Here is a 19,027-nt window from a genome sequence, read left to right as displayed (position 1 = left end):
ATAGAAGACCGTGCTCAAACTGTGGAAAAATAGAAGACTGTGCTCAAACTGTGGAAAAATAGAAGACCGTGCTAAAACAGTGTAGAAGAAAATGGAAGAACGGGGGTAAATCTGTGTGGCGACAAATAGAAGACCGGGGGCAAACTGGGTTCAAGACCGTCCTCGAATACAAGACCGTTCTCGATTATAAGGCCGGGTTAGGACGAGGTTGAAAAAATAGTAGACCGGCCTACTATTTGTGGAAATACGGTAGTCGGATTCGGCAGCTGGTCCGTGTTTTTGTGTGTGCACGTGTGCGCGTGCCTAGGAGACTGCATTCTAGTCACTGGCATGGTAGTTGTCGGCAGCCGGTTTGTGTGTGCGTGTATGCATGCATGTGTGTGACATCATCTTAAAATAATAATAAAATTATAATAAAATTATAATAAATTAAGACTTAAAAATAAAATATAATATTTAGCCGTCAGATGAGAAAACAGACCTTATCGCAAAAACTGTACACTGTACAGTGCAGAAAAGTGCACTTGAAAGTTGGCGAGTTTACCCACTGGTGCGTCTGGACAACCAAGCTACAAACCGTCGTATTTCAGTCAAATATCGGTCTTTCGGGACAATCCAAGTATGTAAATCGAAGAGAAAAGTCCATTGTCTCCGAGTTTTGTGTGAAAGTTATTCAATTTGCTGACGATATTCTATTGTATGTTTGCGGTACGCAGAAGATTGCGCTTAGCAACTCCCTGTCTGCAGCTGTCTCAGCCATTAGTACCTGGCTGTCAAACCGCAATTTAATTCTAAATGCCCGGAAGACACAAGTGCTCTTCCTGTCTACGCCACATATTACTGACCACCAATTATTTGCAGTCCCTTGTCATGGAGTGCAGCTAAAGCAAGTGACATGTGCAAAGTATCTTGGAATACATTTGGATCAGGATCTTTCTTGGAGGACTCAAGTTGATTCTATGGTCACCAAACTTGCCAGTAAAATTGGTATTCTGTTCCGAAATCGACACAATATTCCGCTGACTTGCCGAGAAACCTTTGTAAAGTGCCTAGTGTTGCCAGATTTTCTATATGCATCAAATTGTTTTTCTGCTGGCCTTTCCTTAAGGAGGCTCCCACCTAAAGAAGTAAAAATAAAAGGTCCATGGACACCCTGTTTTTTATGCATAGAATGGTGGAGTGATGTCTCTTCTTCAATTTGGTATAGTTTTTAGGTAGGGTCACCAGGCATATAAGAGGTATTCTGGTGTATTTAGTGAGTGTACAATTTCTTGATTTTCGGTAAAAAAAATGGTAAAAAAATTTGGTTTTTGACCCAAAGAAGCCTCCTGGAAGGAGGATACTGAGCATTTTCTTCATCATATGTTTAAGAACCACATTTGGAGGTATCTTGGCTACACAAGATAGACTGCGTCTTGGTTTTGCCCTTGGCGAGCCACTTTTTCGAAATTACGGGTACCGAAATTTCCATCGGGTGCTGAATTGTGAAATGGTTCAGCCTGCAACATTTTGTCCATGGACATATTGATTTTTGTGGCTTTCTGTGATCCTTGAGCCCCAAGGAAACCGATAATGGACAGTTTTGATGGTGTCACCAGGCACTTTAGGCCCCTACCAAACAATATAGGTTCAACATATGGTATTTTTAGGCCAATTCTGAAAATAGCATTTTTAGAAAATCTGACCATTCTTGCCTTCTTGACTAAATATCACTACCAATGACATGGTAGTATGGTAATATTATTTTAGAAGAAGTTATTTTCATGCTGCAACCTCCTTTGGACGACAGTCTGTGCTTGGAAAGGTACATGTATCATTACATGTACATGTATGTCATGTTGCCTTCAGTCCTAGCACATTGATATACGAGTAGTGTACATGTACATGTAAGGCAGCGAGGTTTCATAACAACCTCGACCATGAAACTGGCACATGAATAATGTGAAAGCAGGCATTCAAAATAAGGCACACTAAACACTCACACGCGTGCGCACGCACATAAACACCCACCCACATGCACGCACTCTCATGCACGCATCATTGTAACACTACTAGTCCATAGTAGGACTTAGTGTAAATAAAAGCCTGAAGACCAGCCACTGCACTGGGCGTGCATTTGCTGGTTGTCACTTGCGTTGATAGCAGCAGACTCCAGAAAAACATCGCATGAAGGGCAATATGCATCTACACACGCTGGCGTGCACATATACGATATACATGTAGTGTACTGTCATGCTCTCTCGGCAATTCTTTTTGTGTCTCAAATGCGGTTCACAAATGTGCATTCACATGCAACTCCTGTACTGTAAAGCCATTACCACACTGTCCTTGCGGACACCAGAGAGGCATACAGAACCGGCACCGTGAGCCCCCCCCTCCCCCCTTCCACACCTAGCTTTGCACACGCGCGCACACATGCACGTGCATACACACATACATGTACACAGACATTTGCATGCAGATGCACACAGTGCACTCGTGGGGACATGTGCATAACCCAGATCAACATTGCGTGCGAACCCACACATGCGGGCACGAGCACGCGCGCACACACACACACGTGCGTACACACACACACTCGTACACCTGCCCAACGCTGAAGCGAGGATAGCGAACAAACTACGTTAGACATAGCAACTTGTGCTCGGATTACACCTTTCAACAGCTTGCACACACACACGCGCATGCGCGCGCGTGCACACACACACTCGCGCGCGCGCGTACACACACACACTCGCGCGAGTACACACACACACACATGCGCGCGTACCCACACACACACACAAACGCATGTACTTGCGCATAGAAAAGGATTCAAAATAATCAACCACAGGCATTTACCCAATACACACCTGAGTGTGCACATCTTAGTTGTGGCATCCCCATTTTTACAAAAGCAGGATTTAGAAGTTCGTCCCTGGTTCAGAACACAAGCTTCTGCTCTGGCCAGCGTTTTCCTTACACCATCAGTGCAGTACAGTGGTTGACACGAACCTCATTCCTACAGGGACAGTAGCCCAAGTTCAGCAGCTCTGAGATGCGTCGTCCACTGAGCTCAGGATACTCTAGGATCCACAGAAACAGTTTCAAACGGCACTCGTGCGACTGGAGCTGCAAGTGGGTCCACTTACCAGCGAGTGGGCAGCCACTTCACGCTCCACAGGTAGTCCATGCTAAATTCCAGTGCCAGTACTAGTATCACTACGTTCGACATCGATGTCTTCACTGACTTCAGCCTGCTTTTCTCACCCTTCTTCGTCAGTAATATATTTGTTCTTCGTGGCCACATCGTACCGCTTCAACAAAGTTTTCACAAAAAATCAGGCAGCGTAGGAACTGCCTTTGTTTAGCATTAGCCATGGCCAGTGATTCTTTCCAGCGTAGAAACAGCCACGGCTACAGAAACACTGTAACGAGTAGAACTACATCCTGTGTCAAAACGTTTGAGGCCTTGTCCCCAAACGTCTGATTGCTACAAAAGCTAGAGGGGTGAGTTGGTTGGAATACGAACTTTCTTACAAACAAGAACACCAAAACTAATTTGAATACAGCCAAAAAACGAAGGTACAGATCAAAGTATGAAGCGCAGGAGTAGCATCATGAGTACGAAGAAATTCATGAGGCAGCAGTGCATTGACATGACATGCACAACCATACTAATACATCATTTTATATTCGTGGGATGATTGAATCCGCGACACTCCGACAAGAAAGAAAGTAGTACACCTCATGAGATAATGAAGACTGGGTGGATTACACTGAGATGTAGTGATGGTGTTTACAAAAGTATCTAGATTCTAAGAAGTACTGCTACAGTCGAAATGCACTAGTATGACAAGCGAAGAACTACTTCAAAGTACATGAAACCTCATTACACAGAAGAGAAATGCACGTACGTAGATGTATTCGGAGAATTGTAGGGGATTTATACTCCCGCCGGAGTAATTGTAAATAGAGGGAGAGTCATACATACGCGAACCGTAAAAGCAGTCTCATCATGATGTAAGGCACACATAGCTTGATGTTACCCACTTGGCGATCTTCTCACGTGCTGCGTCGGCCGACGCTCGAGGAGGACGCTTTGAAGTCACAACAGGTAGCGGAGGGGCATCATCCACTGGAGCCGGATCAGTAACATCAGAAGACACAGGCTGCTGACCTGGAGTGGAAGCATCAACTGGAATAACGTGCCTACACTCCAGGGAATATAGACGGGACAATGGGCGCTTGACGGTGTTGCCGGTTGACATGATGACTTGGGCTGTTCGAATCTGTCCATCCGTGGGACTACAGATGATCTCCGCGATACGACCCAGCTTCCATAGACAACGTGGGGTAGATTCCTCTTCGACGAGCACTACCTCACCCAACTGGGGATGTGACGCTGTCTGTTGATGGCTTGCAGACGCTCGTTTGTCTGCACAGGATATTCTCTCTTGAAGGACTTGCAGATATTCCTTCTTCCACATCTGCCAGAACACTTCGCTTTGACGTTGCTGTCGTCCCCATTCTTGAAGAAGACGGGTGGAGGGATTGGCAGAGTCTGGGACGAAATCAGGTTCATCCAGGGATGTTGATAGAGGTATCGCAGTGGGGCACTCACCGACTAAGAAATGAGCTGGGGTCAAAACATTGACCTTGCCCTCGTAGTCAGCTGTGACTGAGGTCAGTGGTCTGCTGTTCACGGCAGCTTCGGCTTCAGCCAGGAGTGTCACAAGTTGATCGAGGTAAATGCGCTGGCGTCCTAATGCCTTTCGCAGACAACGCTTTACCAGCCCAACCATCCTTTCATACACACCACCTTGCCATGGCGCGAAGGCAGTGGCGAACTTCCAGCATATACCGTGACTGTTGAGGAAGTTGAAAACGTCGGTATCCTCTGCAGCTGATTGCCAGAATTCATCGAGTGCGGTGCTTGCAGACTTAAACTGTGAAGCATTGTCAGAGTAGAGAAGTCTGGGGACACCACGTCGCGCAATAAATCGTCGAAAACAGCTGATGAACTGAATGGTGGACATGTTGCTCACCCATTCCAGGTGCACAGCACGTACCGACAAACATGTCAGGAGGCAGACCCAGACCTTCACAGCTGTTTTACCTTCAGACTGCTTGACGAGGATGGGCCCGAAATAGTCAAGACCCACGTACTCGAACGGTCGGGCTGCTGGTGTCACGCGTTCCTTTGGCAGTGGCGGCGGAACTGGCAGCTTGTACGGAGGTCCCTCGTGCTTTCGGCACGTGGTACAACGTCGAATGATAGAACTAACCGCACGGCGGCCCTGGGGCACCCAGAAATTCAGACGGAGTTGAGCCAACGTGTGGGATACTCCAGCGTGGAGCAGTCGACAGTGGAGGTCCGTTATGATGAGCTGCGTCAGGCGATGAGTATTCGGCAGCAGGGGCTGAGCAAAGGGAGAGACAGTATAGTCAGCCTTAGGAGTGCGTCCGTGACAGCGCAAGACGCCGAATTGATCAACCGTAATGCCAAGCTGACTGCGGATGACACATTTGCGATTGGTAACAAAGCTGTTGAAGACGTCACCAAAGCACTGGTATTGTGATACACGAGTGACCAGAGTGAGGATGAGACGACGAATACCAGCGTTGAGGTGTGCGGAGGAGGCAATTGCTTGCATCAACGCAAACAAGAGGGGATGGCTGGTGTGAATAGTGGAACGATAGCCAGAGGATAAGCGGGACCATAGATACTGGTGAAGAAATCGGCAGCAGTAGAAGATAACACGAATCAGACGCTCCAAAGAAGATGACCGGTCAAGTAGCTGAACAAGGCATGTTGACCATGCGACCAGATCTGATGTAGTGACATCCAAGCTGTTGGTGTTGAGGAGAGTGGCAGCATGAACGACTTTTGAACCACGCTCTTCAGCTGCAACCTGCTGTAGGATGTCAGGTGTGACTAGCAAGTGCTGATCTCCTGGCCACTCCGCCACGTCAAGTCGAAGCCAAGCAGGACCCTGCCACCAGAGTGTGTTGCTGGAGAGATCTGCAGTACTCTGGCCGCGTGTTGCAACATCAGCTGGGTTGAAGCTTGATGGCACATATCGATAGTCGAGGTTGGGAATCTGCCGGATTTCCTGGATGCGATTGTCGACAAAGGTTGACAAGTCCTTTGTTGACTGGAGCCAGTGCAAGACACACTTCGAGTCACACCATAGAACTTGTGAGCTGAGCGAGAGCTGCAGATGTTGACGGATGAATGCAGCCATGCGAGCACCGATGAGGACACCAAGGAGCTCCAGACGTGGGATGGTGAGTGACTTGTCCTTGGCACACTTGCCTTTGTTGAAGGAAGATGGTGACAGACGCATCTTACTGTACACCAGTACAGTATGGACGTTGGAGTTGCGCTGAATGCGGAGGTAAGCTGCTGCAGCGTACGCATGTTGAGACGCATCCGTGAAGATATGTAGCTGCATGTCGCCATCATGGTACCGGTGATACCTTGGAATAGCCATGTCGGATAACCCATCCATCTGTTGCACTAGACCAAGCCACTCTTCTTGAACATCGGGAGGTAGCGCATCATCCCACGTGACCGACAGACCCCACAGCCGTTGCAAGAATATCCGAGCTGGAAGGAGGACGGGCGTCACGAGACCCAAGGGGTCGTACACTGCTGAGACGGCGTGAAGGACTGCGCGTTTAGTGATGCTGCACTCCGTCTTGGTGAGTTTGGTACAGCCGGGTATGGAAACGGTGTCATTTTCCGTGTCCCACTTGAGACCAAGTACTTTCACGTAGCGAGACGTTACACGGTCTTGCTCCGGTATAGCAGAACGAACAGCATCACTGTTGGTGGTGAACTCACGCAAGTTCATTGAGGCTGACTTGAAGATGTCCTTGGCGGCAGTGTAGGCAGCGATAGCGGCGCTCTCCAGATCCATGCCGAGGATGATATTGTCGACATAAATGTTGTCGGAAATAGCTGTGGCGAGCGGCGTGCCTTGCGTGCTGAGATGATGGCGTACGGTAGCTTCGAGCAGGAACGGGCTCGAAATCACTCCAAACGGCATACGTCGAAACCGATAAACGCTCAGGTTGTCCTTGGTAGGAGCCGGGTTTGAAGGATCCTGAAACCAAAGGAACCGTGTGACATCTCGATCAGACTGCGTGATGCTTAGCTGCAGAAAGGCCTTCTCAATGTCAGCCAATAGGACAATAGGGTGGCAGCGGAAACGAAGCAGCATGCCACATAGGCTGGGTAGATTGATTGGACCGCGATGCATACACTCGTTGAGGCTCTTGGACCGTTTCGAGGATTTTGCAGAGGCATCATAGACGATACGCAACTTCGTTGTGGCCTTCGACGGTGTGATGACGGGCTGATGAGGCAAATAGTGTGTGGCATTTGCCGTACGGAGAGAGGATTTCGGAACAAGCTCAATGATACCAGCTGTGACTTGAGACTGGATGATCTTGTTGTACTGTGCCAAAAGGTCATTGTCGGAAGCCAGTCGCTTGGCCAGAGACGTTAACCGACCTAAGGCGAGACCAAAGTTGTCAGACACTTCAGGAGGCTCTGCTTTCCACGGCCACGCGATCTCATATCGCTGGCCCTCATACCTGACATGAGTGTCAAAGTGACGTTGAGCGAGCTCGTCAGAGGTGACATGAGGAGAATCCGTGATACCTATGGTGTCAAGAGACCACATCCGAGAAAGATCAGGATACGGCATCATGGACGATGGAGCAACATAGTTACCCAAAGACGACGGATGCTGGCGAGCAGAGGTAAGTGTGGAGCACAGAAGTACACTACTGGCAGACTCGGAGTGGTCCGTCTCCACGGTCGACTTCCCAGCAACGAGGTATCCAAGACGGGACGGTATGACATGAAGGCCAGATGGTAGAGAAACGGAAGGCCCGTTGATTAGTTCCCAGAAATGGGCAGCTCCAATCAGCAGGTCAATCTTACACGTTGACGATTCAGAAGAGATGGGCTCCGCGAGAGCATCACCGGCAACCGCCAATATAGTGGCGTAATCTTCATCTGAGAGCCGACAGTGTCGAATTGGATCGGTAATCTTCTGCATGGTGTTAGCTTCCATGGTCAGACGAGAGCCATCATGGAGTTCAAGATCGAACTCGACCGTTGTTGTGTTGAGCTGTACAGGCCGCGATGAGGCGAATGTGGAGACAACTAGGCACTCTTGCCGACCTGCGGGCAAGCCTAGTCGTGTGGCTGCGTCTACACTGAGGAATGTAGACTGAGAACCGCTGTCCAGAAGGACAGTAACTTGTTGAGATTCACCTGAACCAGAGTGGATAGATGTCCTGGCAGTCATCAAGCGAGTCTGGCTTCCTGGGACTGTTGGACCAGGGAGCTGCTGAGTAGCAGCTACATTAGAGGACACCCGCAGAGATGATGAGGAGCCACTAGAAGTAGTAGCAGATTGCTGTTGTTGAGGATTCCCAGTACGGCTCTGCTGGGAATCACCATACCGTGCCGTCTGACGTCCAGCAGAGCAGATTGCTGTGTTATGGTGATTCGACCGGAGGCAATGCCGACATTGTCGTTGCCGGGTGCAGACCGAACTGGTATGACCTGAGCCCAAGCAACGAAAACAGAGACGTAACTCCAACAAGCGATTCTTACGGGCCTCTGGAGTAGCGAACTTCTGACACGAGTCGTGTCTGTGTGTAGCACCACAGAAGACACATGGCCTGCGAGACTGTTGTCCAGAAGCTGTGGGTACTCGATGCTGTTGTGCTGTCGCCACAGGAAGAGCGCTCCCAGATACAGGACCAGGCGCTGGCGCGGCCGGGACGCTGCTGTCACTGCGAGAGGTAGAAGATGTGGCAGACCGCTGGTAGGCCCTGTCATGTAAGCTGACATACCTCTTCAAAGCCCGGCGGAGCTCTGATACACTCCATGCTTGAGCCGCCTCCGATAGGGGTCGCCATTCTTCCAACTTGGTTGTGACACTAATAGGAAACTTCGACAGTATTTGTTGAGCGACCAGCCGCTGAGTGGCCAGAACCTCTCCTTGAGCTTCCAGCTGGAGGCACACATTCTCAATCATCTCACACTTCGCCTTGATGTCGCTATGACTGGATGTGGACGCCGGCATATGTTGCAACTTGTGGTACAACTTGGTGATGATGACGTCAGCTCTGCCGAACTCATCCTGAAGCGTTTTCAGGGCCACGGGATAGTTCTGGTCAGTAACAGCTATTCCAGCAATTAGACGGCAAGCAGACCCTTTTAATGATGACTTGAGATATGTGAATTTGGTGACGTTCGGGAGCTGCTGCGAGTCAACAGATGCGACATACATATCCCAAAAGACGGGCCAGTCCAGAATGTCGCCACTGAAGCTAGGCAAAGACAATTTCGGGAGGTTCACCTGGGTATACGTAGTTGACCCTGGCTGCATGGGTGACTGAGCCATCGTGGTCGGCTGAACGGTTTGAACCGCAGCAATAGCAGCTTGCCTGGCAGCTTCAGCGACCATGGTGGTCATGGTTGCAATACTAGACGGAGCTGCAGCATCAACAGCACGTGGCATCGGACTAGCGACTGGCGAGAATGAACTAAGGCTGAGTGAAGCCATGCTTAGCTCATCAGAGGAATAATCATCACTGCTGTCATCCAACATAACAGTACTAGTATGTGCTGACATAGGAGTGTGGGATGGCAAAGGAGTAAATAGACCCTTTGCACAATAACGGTCACGTGATCCGAGACGGGGCATCCTCTTCGATTTTTGTGCAGAGTATCAGTTGCTGAGCATGATGGAACACTGTATTTTTCCATTTTGGAGATGGAGGAGAGAGTGTCGAGTGGTTTGCCATCGATGGCTGTGGAACCCGTGGACGAACTGTCAAATAAAGAATGGTCTGTGAAGGAACTGAACAGTTTTCTGCTGAATGAGGGTGCGTATCTGTCTGGAAAAAGAAGGAGTCGTTGGAGCGGTAAGTGTTCCGCATTCAGTGGATATTTCGGATTACTGTAGATTGAACTATTTTTCTTTTCTCTACCTTCTCTCCTCTGTCGATGTAGAGAACACTTCTCTATGCAGAACCCTGATGCTCCTAGAAATAAGAAGGGCACCACTTCCTCGAGTGTACCTTCATCATGCCCAACGTTTCATGCGTCCGACTCCCAGTGGATGAGTGATGAACCTCTGTTTCCCAGAGTGAGTGCCACACCATCCTTGCTCGTCTCCAACGCAGGGGCAAGTCGCCGACGACAGTGAAGAGGGAGCTGATGGAGTAATACTAGTGAACAAGCCCGTGGATAGTGTCCATGAGTTTTACTTTGGTGGCTATGTGCGTAATGTGAAAGTCGGTCATGTCGTGCACACAGCCACAGCTCGAACTCAGATGACTTTCTCCGCACACCTGAGCGATGAGGCTGCGTCTCTCTCCACTTCAACATCAGCAGCTCGAGCAGCGCCAGCAAGCAGTCAATCTTCCAATAGCGAAGACAGGGATGGGTCATGCCTTTTTCTCAAGCTCCAGAGTCTCTTGGCAGGGCGTTCATTATCTTAGCAAAAACAAGGATGAAAATCGTTCCGAGCACAACACTGTGAACGATATCGCAGCACTGCGGCCCTCTTCTCGCCAGATAGCCAGGATTCCAGAGTGTGGAATGCCAGCATCACCAGGGAACGCATGGAAAGACGAGTGGGTTCCTTAGACTAACGTTAGGGATGACGGTTGCTGCAAACAAGAACCCAACAGTGGTCCTTGGAAAGCACTTCGAAACTTCTTCCTTCAAAACTAAAAAAACTTCAAAATTAATGAAAAAAGGCTGGGGATCGGGAGTACTTACATGAACATCGCGTCGGGACCGTGAAAACACAGCCTGTCACAGGAAACTTGATCACGTCCTGCAGCAAACCATGCATGCTGGTTGCATGCCAAGTGCTAGTGTACAGCGCGTGCACAGCATGCCCCGTCTCGACCCCTCTCGCTTATTGTGCAAAGGGTCTATTCTACTCTGCTGGCACTAGAACTAGACTTCTGCTGGACAGAGCTTTGCTGTGGTGGTTTCAGAGCTGACAGAATACTATGGGTAGACACTGGAGCTGCTGTCACACTGTGTAGAGCAAAGGGCAGTTCACTGCAGGCAGCTGTACTGGTAGTCCCAGGCTGGAGCTGCGGTGTGTAGAAGTTAGGAACTGGTGGCATGGTGTGACAGTCGGTGCGTGACGGTGACAAGCTCCCGCTACATGTATCCAAATGATGAGATGCAGGGGTGCGTGTGTGTGCACTGCTACGAAGTGATTGTGACGCTGGTGCTGATGCTAATGTACCGGTACATGTGTGACTGTCAGTAATGGTTGCCGCAGAAACTGAATGCAATGAAGAAGAATGGGCAGGCAAACGAGAGAGACGTGAAACGGTAGCCTCAACCGGGTCAGGAAAGTTCGCCATGGCCTCAGGAGCCGTACGCATGATGGAGCTCCTCACCTTTCTCAAGATACCACATAAGTCGTCAAATTCTGACTCCCAGCTGTCAAGCTCGTCCAGTTCGTCTTCAGCAGAGTCCATTTCTTCGTATGCTGTCCGAAGGGCCGCTACAACTTCCTCAAGTTGTAGTGATAGCGACTGGGCCTCCCCCCAATCGGCTGCCAAATACTGAGTATTGGAACTTGACTCAGCGATAAACTCGCGCGCAAGGCGAGTGTGTACGCGGACAAAACGTCTGCGCAAGTTCGCTCTACGGCGAAGCAACTGCTCAACATCGGAGCTTGCTTGGGTGGCCATCCCGAAACAAGCTGATGTCGAACGAAAGTTGTGATCGTGACTATCCTGGTCACAGCACCATGTCAAAACGTTTGAGGCCTTGTCCCCAAACGTCTGATTGCTACAAAAGCTAGAGGGGTGAGTTGGTTGGAATACGAACTTTCTTACAAACAAGAACACCAAAACTAATTTGAATACAGCCAAAAAACGAAGGTACAGATCAAAGTATGAAGCGCAGGAGTAGCATCATGAGTACGAAGAAATTCATGAGGCAGCAGTGCATTGACATGACATGCACAACCATACTAATACATCATTTTATATTCGTGGGATGATTGAATCCGCGACATCCTGGAACAACTGCGAGCACAGAGAAATCAAAAAACTTCTTTCTGAACAACAGCTTGTTTCCGCATGGAACACAACATTTTTCGAATCTCGCGGCAAAAAACAGATTTCGGAGGTGCCCTTTTTACACTGCGCTGCGCAACTGTTCGAGTTAGGCAGGCTTGAACGAATGCTAAAGCGAGCTTTGCGTTCAATGTACGATACTTAACTGGTTTTTGTAGCCCATCAAGCCCTTTATTTGCGAGACTTGGTCTAGATCGTTTGGCATCCATGTATTGCAAGAAATTACTGTATCTGACGTAGCGCTGTTTGGAAGGCCGCTGTAGTGTCATTGAGTCAATTGTTCGAGCGTTTAAATAATGGTCTTGCAACGCGCAGCCTTGTATCACGCACTCTTAAGTTGCCCATGCTCAGAACTGCCTTTGCCCGTCATGGCGCTTCCTTCCAATGTGCTAAGCTGTGGAATTATTTACACCCTCTAGCTCGCTGTGTGGATAACTCCGCCCGTTTTAAGAAACTGTTACCCCAATGCCTTGCTTTTTCACGCTAGTACTTATGATTTTCAGCTATGCAAAATGCGAACATCATCACCTATCCAATACCGGTAGTCTATTATATTAATTGTTCATATCTTTTTGCATCTTTCCCTCGAGTGGGTCTATTGTTATTAGGCAATTGTCTGTTATAGTCGCCACTATAAATAAAAATCCAATCCAATCCAATCCAAAACTCCAAGGAATCCAATACAGCATGCGCGATCGCGGCACGATGCTGCGTTCCCGAGATGCGAAGCCTGCAAGATACGTCACGGCACTTTGCATTTCTACACGCGAGTCAAACGCTCCAGACCTGGTAGTACAGGAGCCAAGTGGGCAAAATGTGACTTCCCGTTCCCGCTTGGGGTGTACCACGATTATTTTGCTAATATGATAGAGGAGCATACGTAGATGATGTTTCCACTTGTTGTCATTCTCAGAACTTTCTGAAAGGTTGTGAAAAATGCAATTGAAATTGCCTTTAGTTACCATGCCAACTGACCACAAAAATCGATTTTCTATTACTTTCATCCCGGAAAATTCTATCTGCCAAACAACTACATAAAATATTTGAAGCACCCCAGAGCATTTTTCGAACTTGGTTACCATGGTAACCAATGGTAACCAAGAACAAACATCATAGCAACAGCATGGCAACACTGTAATAATAGCGCAGAAACAGTTACGATTCTTACGAAACATTAATAATGGGTAGGACTGATGTTATCAATCCTGGAATATTATATATATTATGGATTAGAAGCATGCCTTGAAATAACTTATCTGGAAAGACTTTCATGCAATGGGTGCACCACTACGCCCCGTTTCATCAATGCAGAGGACAGACCGTTTCGATTGGTCATGTATTAGCATTGATTGAGCTGCTTAAACGCATGGCAACCAGAATCCGTAAACTGTACCCTAGAGTCTGATGTACTTCGAATTACACATAACATAGCCAGCCAGAGTAGCAGTATCAGAGGAAACATCACAGAAGACAACGACTACTGCAGTTCACTTAGGCTCATTACAGATATTATGCTGTGATTGTTATCAACATGAAAAATAGCATACAGTGTGGAAAGAGTGTGTGGCATGATCGAATGGGCCTACCAGCTTGCCAGGGCAAGTACAGTCTGTAGGCAGTTAAACAGATAGAAATGTTACACCAATGCTGCAACACGATGACAGCTGTGGTGATGGAGATCTTGGACCAGGCATGTGTAGTAATCCAACGGCTCTGTAACATAACAAACAAAAGACAAGGTGGATCAGATATATTACCCGTGACTGCCTGCAGCCAAGGAAGTTCAACACAAATAAGAGGTACCCAGCCTGGATGAAGATTAGACAATAATATTACTCACACTGGACAGTGTCGTCATCTTCTTGAATTATGGGATGACCTGACTCCTCGCGGTTGCTACACTCGCTACTGCATCCACAAACATCCGTGCAGGGAAGGGATTGGCTGCGGCATGAGCATCTATTCCCTTGGCAGTCGGTCTTGCAGGAACACTTCACAAATTCCAAGATTGCTTGTGGTGCTGCAGCTACCGAGAGCCAATCAATGCGCAGCTGGCCATTGGACAGCTGCCAACCATGGCTTCCAGCGTACGCTTCAGGGACAGGGGGCTGGGCTTAGTAGTAGTAGTAGTGCACGTCACCAAACAGCCGCCTGGAAGTTGGCCCTTGCTGCTTGTTTACGCAGAGCATCGTGGCATGGGGGCAGTCTGCTCGAATCCTTGGCGTTATCCAGCAAGCAAAACAACTCGTACCGTAAGCTGTTAACGCTTGACTGGTTTGACCGGCCATACAGCATGCAGACAAACCGCTCGATTTCTGCCATGGCGCCTGCTGACAGCGGGTTGAAGGCTTTGCCAAGTTCGGCCATTGAACTTCGTGCCAGGTCTCCCTTGCTTCCATCACTGGTCAGGAGCTGATAAGCGCTGGTCTTGCCCTTTCCGTGGAACGCACTGACCGTATCGCACCCGGTAAAGGCATGCATGCCGATCAGTGCGTCACACACGGAAGTGCCTAGCGCAGAGCCAATCTTTGAGAGATTCAGGAGCAGGACTTTGCTCCTAGAACCAGGCAGAAACAGGAGCTTCATACTGTCAGGGAAGCGGTGGCTCAGTCCGCAACCCAGAACCGCTACGTCCGTGTCCGGCGACTTGATCGTGACCGAAGTATAGCCTTCTGCAAAAGCATCACGAGCGTGCAGCAGAAGCCGAGTGTCTGCCTCTTCATGTGAGCAGTTCAGCCGTAAGCACTCTGTTGCTGTGGTGGTGAGGCCATCAGGTGACACTAGCTTGATGCAGCTGATACCGTCTGTTGCGTACAGCTGTCTAGCTTTCAGGTGGCTGGCGTAGGCATCGATGGACCATTCCGTAACAAGGAAGCTAACAAGCTCAGTCTTGCTGCTGCCACTTGACAAGAACTTAGCCCATTGCTTCGGCGTGTGCTGCTGTCCACTTGAGATTCTTAGCCGGATCTCACCATGCGATTGCGCTCGTCGACTTCGCTCAACATCTTTGATGGAGTATTCTGGATACGTATCAGCTACAAAGTCGATTCGGCGAAATGCGGGAAATTCCTCGAGAGGCACATAAACACATGCTTTGCCAGTTCTCCGAGCGTACCTGGCAAGGAAGTCGGCTTCAGGGTCCTTAGCAGAGCCATGGCATCGACGATTAACGCAGCCGAAGATGGAGGTGCTGGCTCATGGCTGGTACAATCCGTCTTGCTCAGGAGCTGCAACAGTGCAGCCTTGTTTGTTTTCACCATGGTGCCTTCTGCAGTGCATAGCGACAAGGGCGCAGCTGAAAGCGGATATGCAAGAACCTCACGAATGTCAAGATGACACTGCTGGGCAATAACAGCCATCTTACTGAACAGGGCACAATCCGCCTTGAGCACTGCTACCTTCAACGCACTACGGGTGGTGGTACGTCCTTGCGGACGGCAAGCGTGCTTAGCTTCAGCTTCTGGATGGGGTCGTGGAACTTGTCACACTGGTCGACAACGCGATTCTTGATGCATCTTTGAAATGCTTCCTTTCCCTGCTGTTCTGCTTCAAGCAAGTCCTTCGTGGTCTGCTCGGAGCACATCAAACCAGACGAGAGGTTGACCAAGTCGGCAGAATCCCTATCCAGCGTTTCGTCACCAAAGGGGTTGACCCAGCCACATATCGTTGCCTCCACACGTTGCACATCATCCTCATCTCTGGACATGCGTGGCACATCATCCTCATCTCTGGATGACACTCTTTGTGCAACACATCAGCTCACGGGACCAGTCGTCAAGTCCACAGAGCTAACTAGAGCTGGAGACAGGAATCTGCAAATCGTGCACGATCATGCGCCGTCATGACCCAGCGTTGTACAGCAGATGGGTTCAAGCTGATGCCGATGATACCACCTGTTGTTTTTGACGAGCGATTGATGGTCTGCTCAATGGCCAGATCTGAGGCTACTTGAGCAAAGGGGTTTTCAGATCTCTGGACAACAAATCCGCCCGATTCCAGGAATGCAGCAGCCTCTGGGTTGGTTGTTGGCAGTTGCAGCATCTGCAGCTAGTACAGACTCATGTAGCGCGCATCATTGTGGCGGTTGTAAGCAAAACACCAAAGTAGTATGCGACCGATGCACTGTAGATGGAGCTGCCAACTACCGATACACATTGAGCGTATGAACATGATTAGGAGAACCACTAGATCGATGTAACTGGACCAAAAGCAGAACATAGCGGAGGCATTATTCCGCTGGCAGCAAAACTTGTCATACTCCTGCCACAGCTGTTGGAAATCTTTGCTGCCCAATAGCTGGCTGGCATTGTCGAGGCTGATGAAGTTCCGCAACTCAAGCAGGCCGCTCTTGATCTGAAGGGTTGACAACCACTCAGGACGGGAATCACACAAATGATCGATGAAGGAGCGCCATCGCAATCGCTGGAGAGCTTCATAGACCAATTTATGGAAGCGCACCGCCCGGCTGTACTGCTTTCCACTCAGCGCTAAACCTGCTGTTGAGGATCCAGCCACATCAGCTTCTACCAACGGGTTGAGTAGGCCACCATCGGAGAAACGCTTTCCAATGATTGCAAGCAGTGTCATGCAGATATGGAAACCGCCCATCCTCAGAACAACGTCACTAAACTCAGATGTCCTCTGCAATACAATGTCTGTGGTCTTCGCATAAATTGCTTGGTCCAAGACAATCACACAGAATGGGAGCTCAGCCTTCCGAGTCATGGACACTGACTGTGACAGTAGCGCATATACTGTGGCACTGTCGGTTGGCGATGCACTGATCACAGGACAATCTTTCACTGCAGTTGGGTGTCTAACATCTCCACTTGGGCACATTCTGGCAAGAATCCACAGGAAATCAATGAGTGCTGGCTGAACTCCATTGACCTGGGTGGTAATAGCGAGGTTGAAGTCAGATGGCATGGCCATGGGTGGTGGATTGACCTTATTTCCCGAGGGAAACACTGGTAATATCATTGGATGTGTTGGCAGGGAACGCTTACGCTTTGATGAGCGAACAGCAGAGACTGGCGTGGAGTTGATGAGGCTGTCATCAGGGACATTTCCTTGTTGTATAACAATACCATTCGTACAGTGCGTTGTGCCTTTTCCAGACAAACTCTCCTCACACAAGTCGCTGTTGTCCCAAACGAAATGGAATGGCCGTTTCGGGTCGACAACTTGTGGGAGAGAGACTTCGTTCGCATTCAGGGCATGCTGGGTTGCAAGACTCGTCTCGATCTCTTGCACTTGACTATACAAGCTGCAGTGTCCAAGGCGGTTGAGAACGGTGACAACTAGCTTGCTGCGAAATAAGTGGTGCAGGGCCATGGCTAGAGTGGTGTGCTTCTTGGTTGGGTAGGCAGTGGCCGAGAAGACAATATCATTGCCAGTAGAGGAGATACGACGTGCAGTATGGTCATCAAGATTTGCCGTCCGCTTGGTGCTGAACTCGATGCTGCCTTTGTCTGCTATTACCCATGTAAGAAGGTTAAAGAGAACGTCGGGAACTACATCAACATCTGTAGTAGAAAAATAAGAGCACAGCAAAATTCCCCAATGTTGTGAAAATTGCAACACTATTTCTGACTGAAATTGAAATCAGTACAAACATAATAATATGTTATATTCCAGAATAAGCTAATGACAATGATTTCCAATATTGTCATCTAGAAATAGCATTTCATGGAATGAGCACTATAGTTCTGTACAGAGTTTGGATGTACTATTGTATTGCAGTTATGTCTACTAATTTCTCAGAATGTCAAAAGGGCATATACAATACGCAGTGCACCATTTATATGCATGTTGATTACCATAGCTACTTCAGTAGTCACTCACCTGATTGTGACTTCTTGCCTGTTGATACAGTTGTGTCTACTTCTCGGCGAATTATTAGTGCTGCATGGTAGATGATGCGCCACTCCTCAAGTCCGCATTCATTGCCTGCCAAGGGTCCATCAGGCGTGCTTGAAGGTGGTGCCTCTTTGGCTGGAGGACCATGGCTATCAGCAGCACCCTCCTCAGGGATCAAGAATGCGCAATCATCATTAGCAACATCAGTATCACTCCTATCATCACCATCGTCATCACCATCGTCATCACTGTCGTCACTGTTACAGCTGTAGCAATCATCACTATCATCGCCATCATGACGATGTTGGCTAACCGACTCTCGTAGAAGTTCCTGACTGTACTGGGTTGCGAACACCTGTTCAGGTTCATTGGCGCGGCTGGGCCTGATGAACTGCACACTCTCTCCGAAATGCCTCTTGATGTGGGCTTTAAGTCTGTTACATGCAACCCAGGCACTACACAAGACCAAGACACACTTGTCAGATAGGGAAAACTCAAGACTTGTATATCACTCGTTCAGAGCAAGACAAGACAACAAAACAACGGGCATGCGCATATGCATGCAGGCAACGTAAGTAATAAGATAACAACTTATGACGCGTTTGTACAACGCTTGCTCAGATATCACATCCCTCCACCATCAGATGGAAACGACCAGAATAACAGAAATACATAGACTGTGTCGTGGCAGCAAATAATCTGATAAGACGAACTACAGATCAAGGCGGACAGGAGCCTTTACAGAACGAGAAGAACTGCGCATAGACACGACAGGACTAGAACCACTAGACTGGTTGGAAGTAGATTCAGGAACAGATAAATCAGCATTCTCACGGATCTCATCATGTACAATTGAGCCAGGCAGTGACATAGACTCATTCGGCGGAACACTAGGTAGAGCAGTTGAAGACGGTAGAGCTGTGGTAGAAGGTAAAGCTCTGGAATATGGAAGCTGTGGTGCTGACGTAGCAGTTGAAGCATCTTGCACCGACTCAGCCGGAAGGCGTTTCTTCAGGTGGTCAGAGTGACGCTTCCAGACTCT

General features: G+C 48.9%; 1 protein-coding gene across 1 annotated transcript; it reads right to left on the bottom strand.

The window, feature by feature from the left end:
* Nucleotides 1-3,995: 3,995 nt before the first annotated feature.
* LOC135822992 (uncharacterized) lies at nucleotides 3,996-9,620 on the bottom strand. The gene has a single exon (XM_065335828.1). It carries the CDS (start codon nucleotides 9,618-9,620, stop codon nucleotides 3,996-3,998), a length of 5,625 nt encoding a protein of 1,874 aa, XP_065191900.1.
* Nucleotides 9,621-19,027: the final 9,407 nt, after the last annotated feature.

The sequence above is a fragment of the Sycon ciliatum genome, chromosome 8, assembly GCF_964019385.1.
Source record: "Sycon ciliatum chromosome 8, ocSycCili1.1, whole genome shotgun sequence".
Classification (NCBI taxonomy): domain Eukaryota; kingdom Metazoa; phylum Porifera; class Calcarea; order Leucosolenida; family Sycettidae; genus Sycon; species Sycon ciliatum.
This window is presented reverse-complemented; position numbering and strand designations above follow the sequence as displayed.

Bases quoted from the DNA above. Each gene is read 5' to 3' on its own strand.
- LOC135822992 (XM_065335828.1), bottom strand. From the start codon at position 9,620: ATGTTGGATGACAGCAGTGATGATTATTCCTCTGATGAGCTAAGCATG.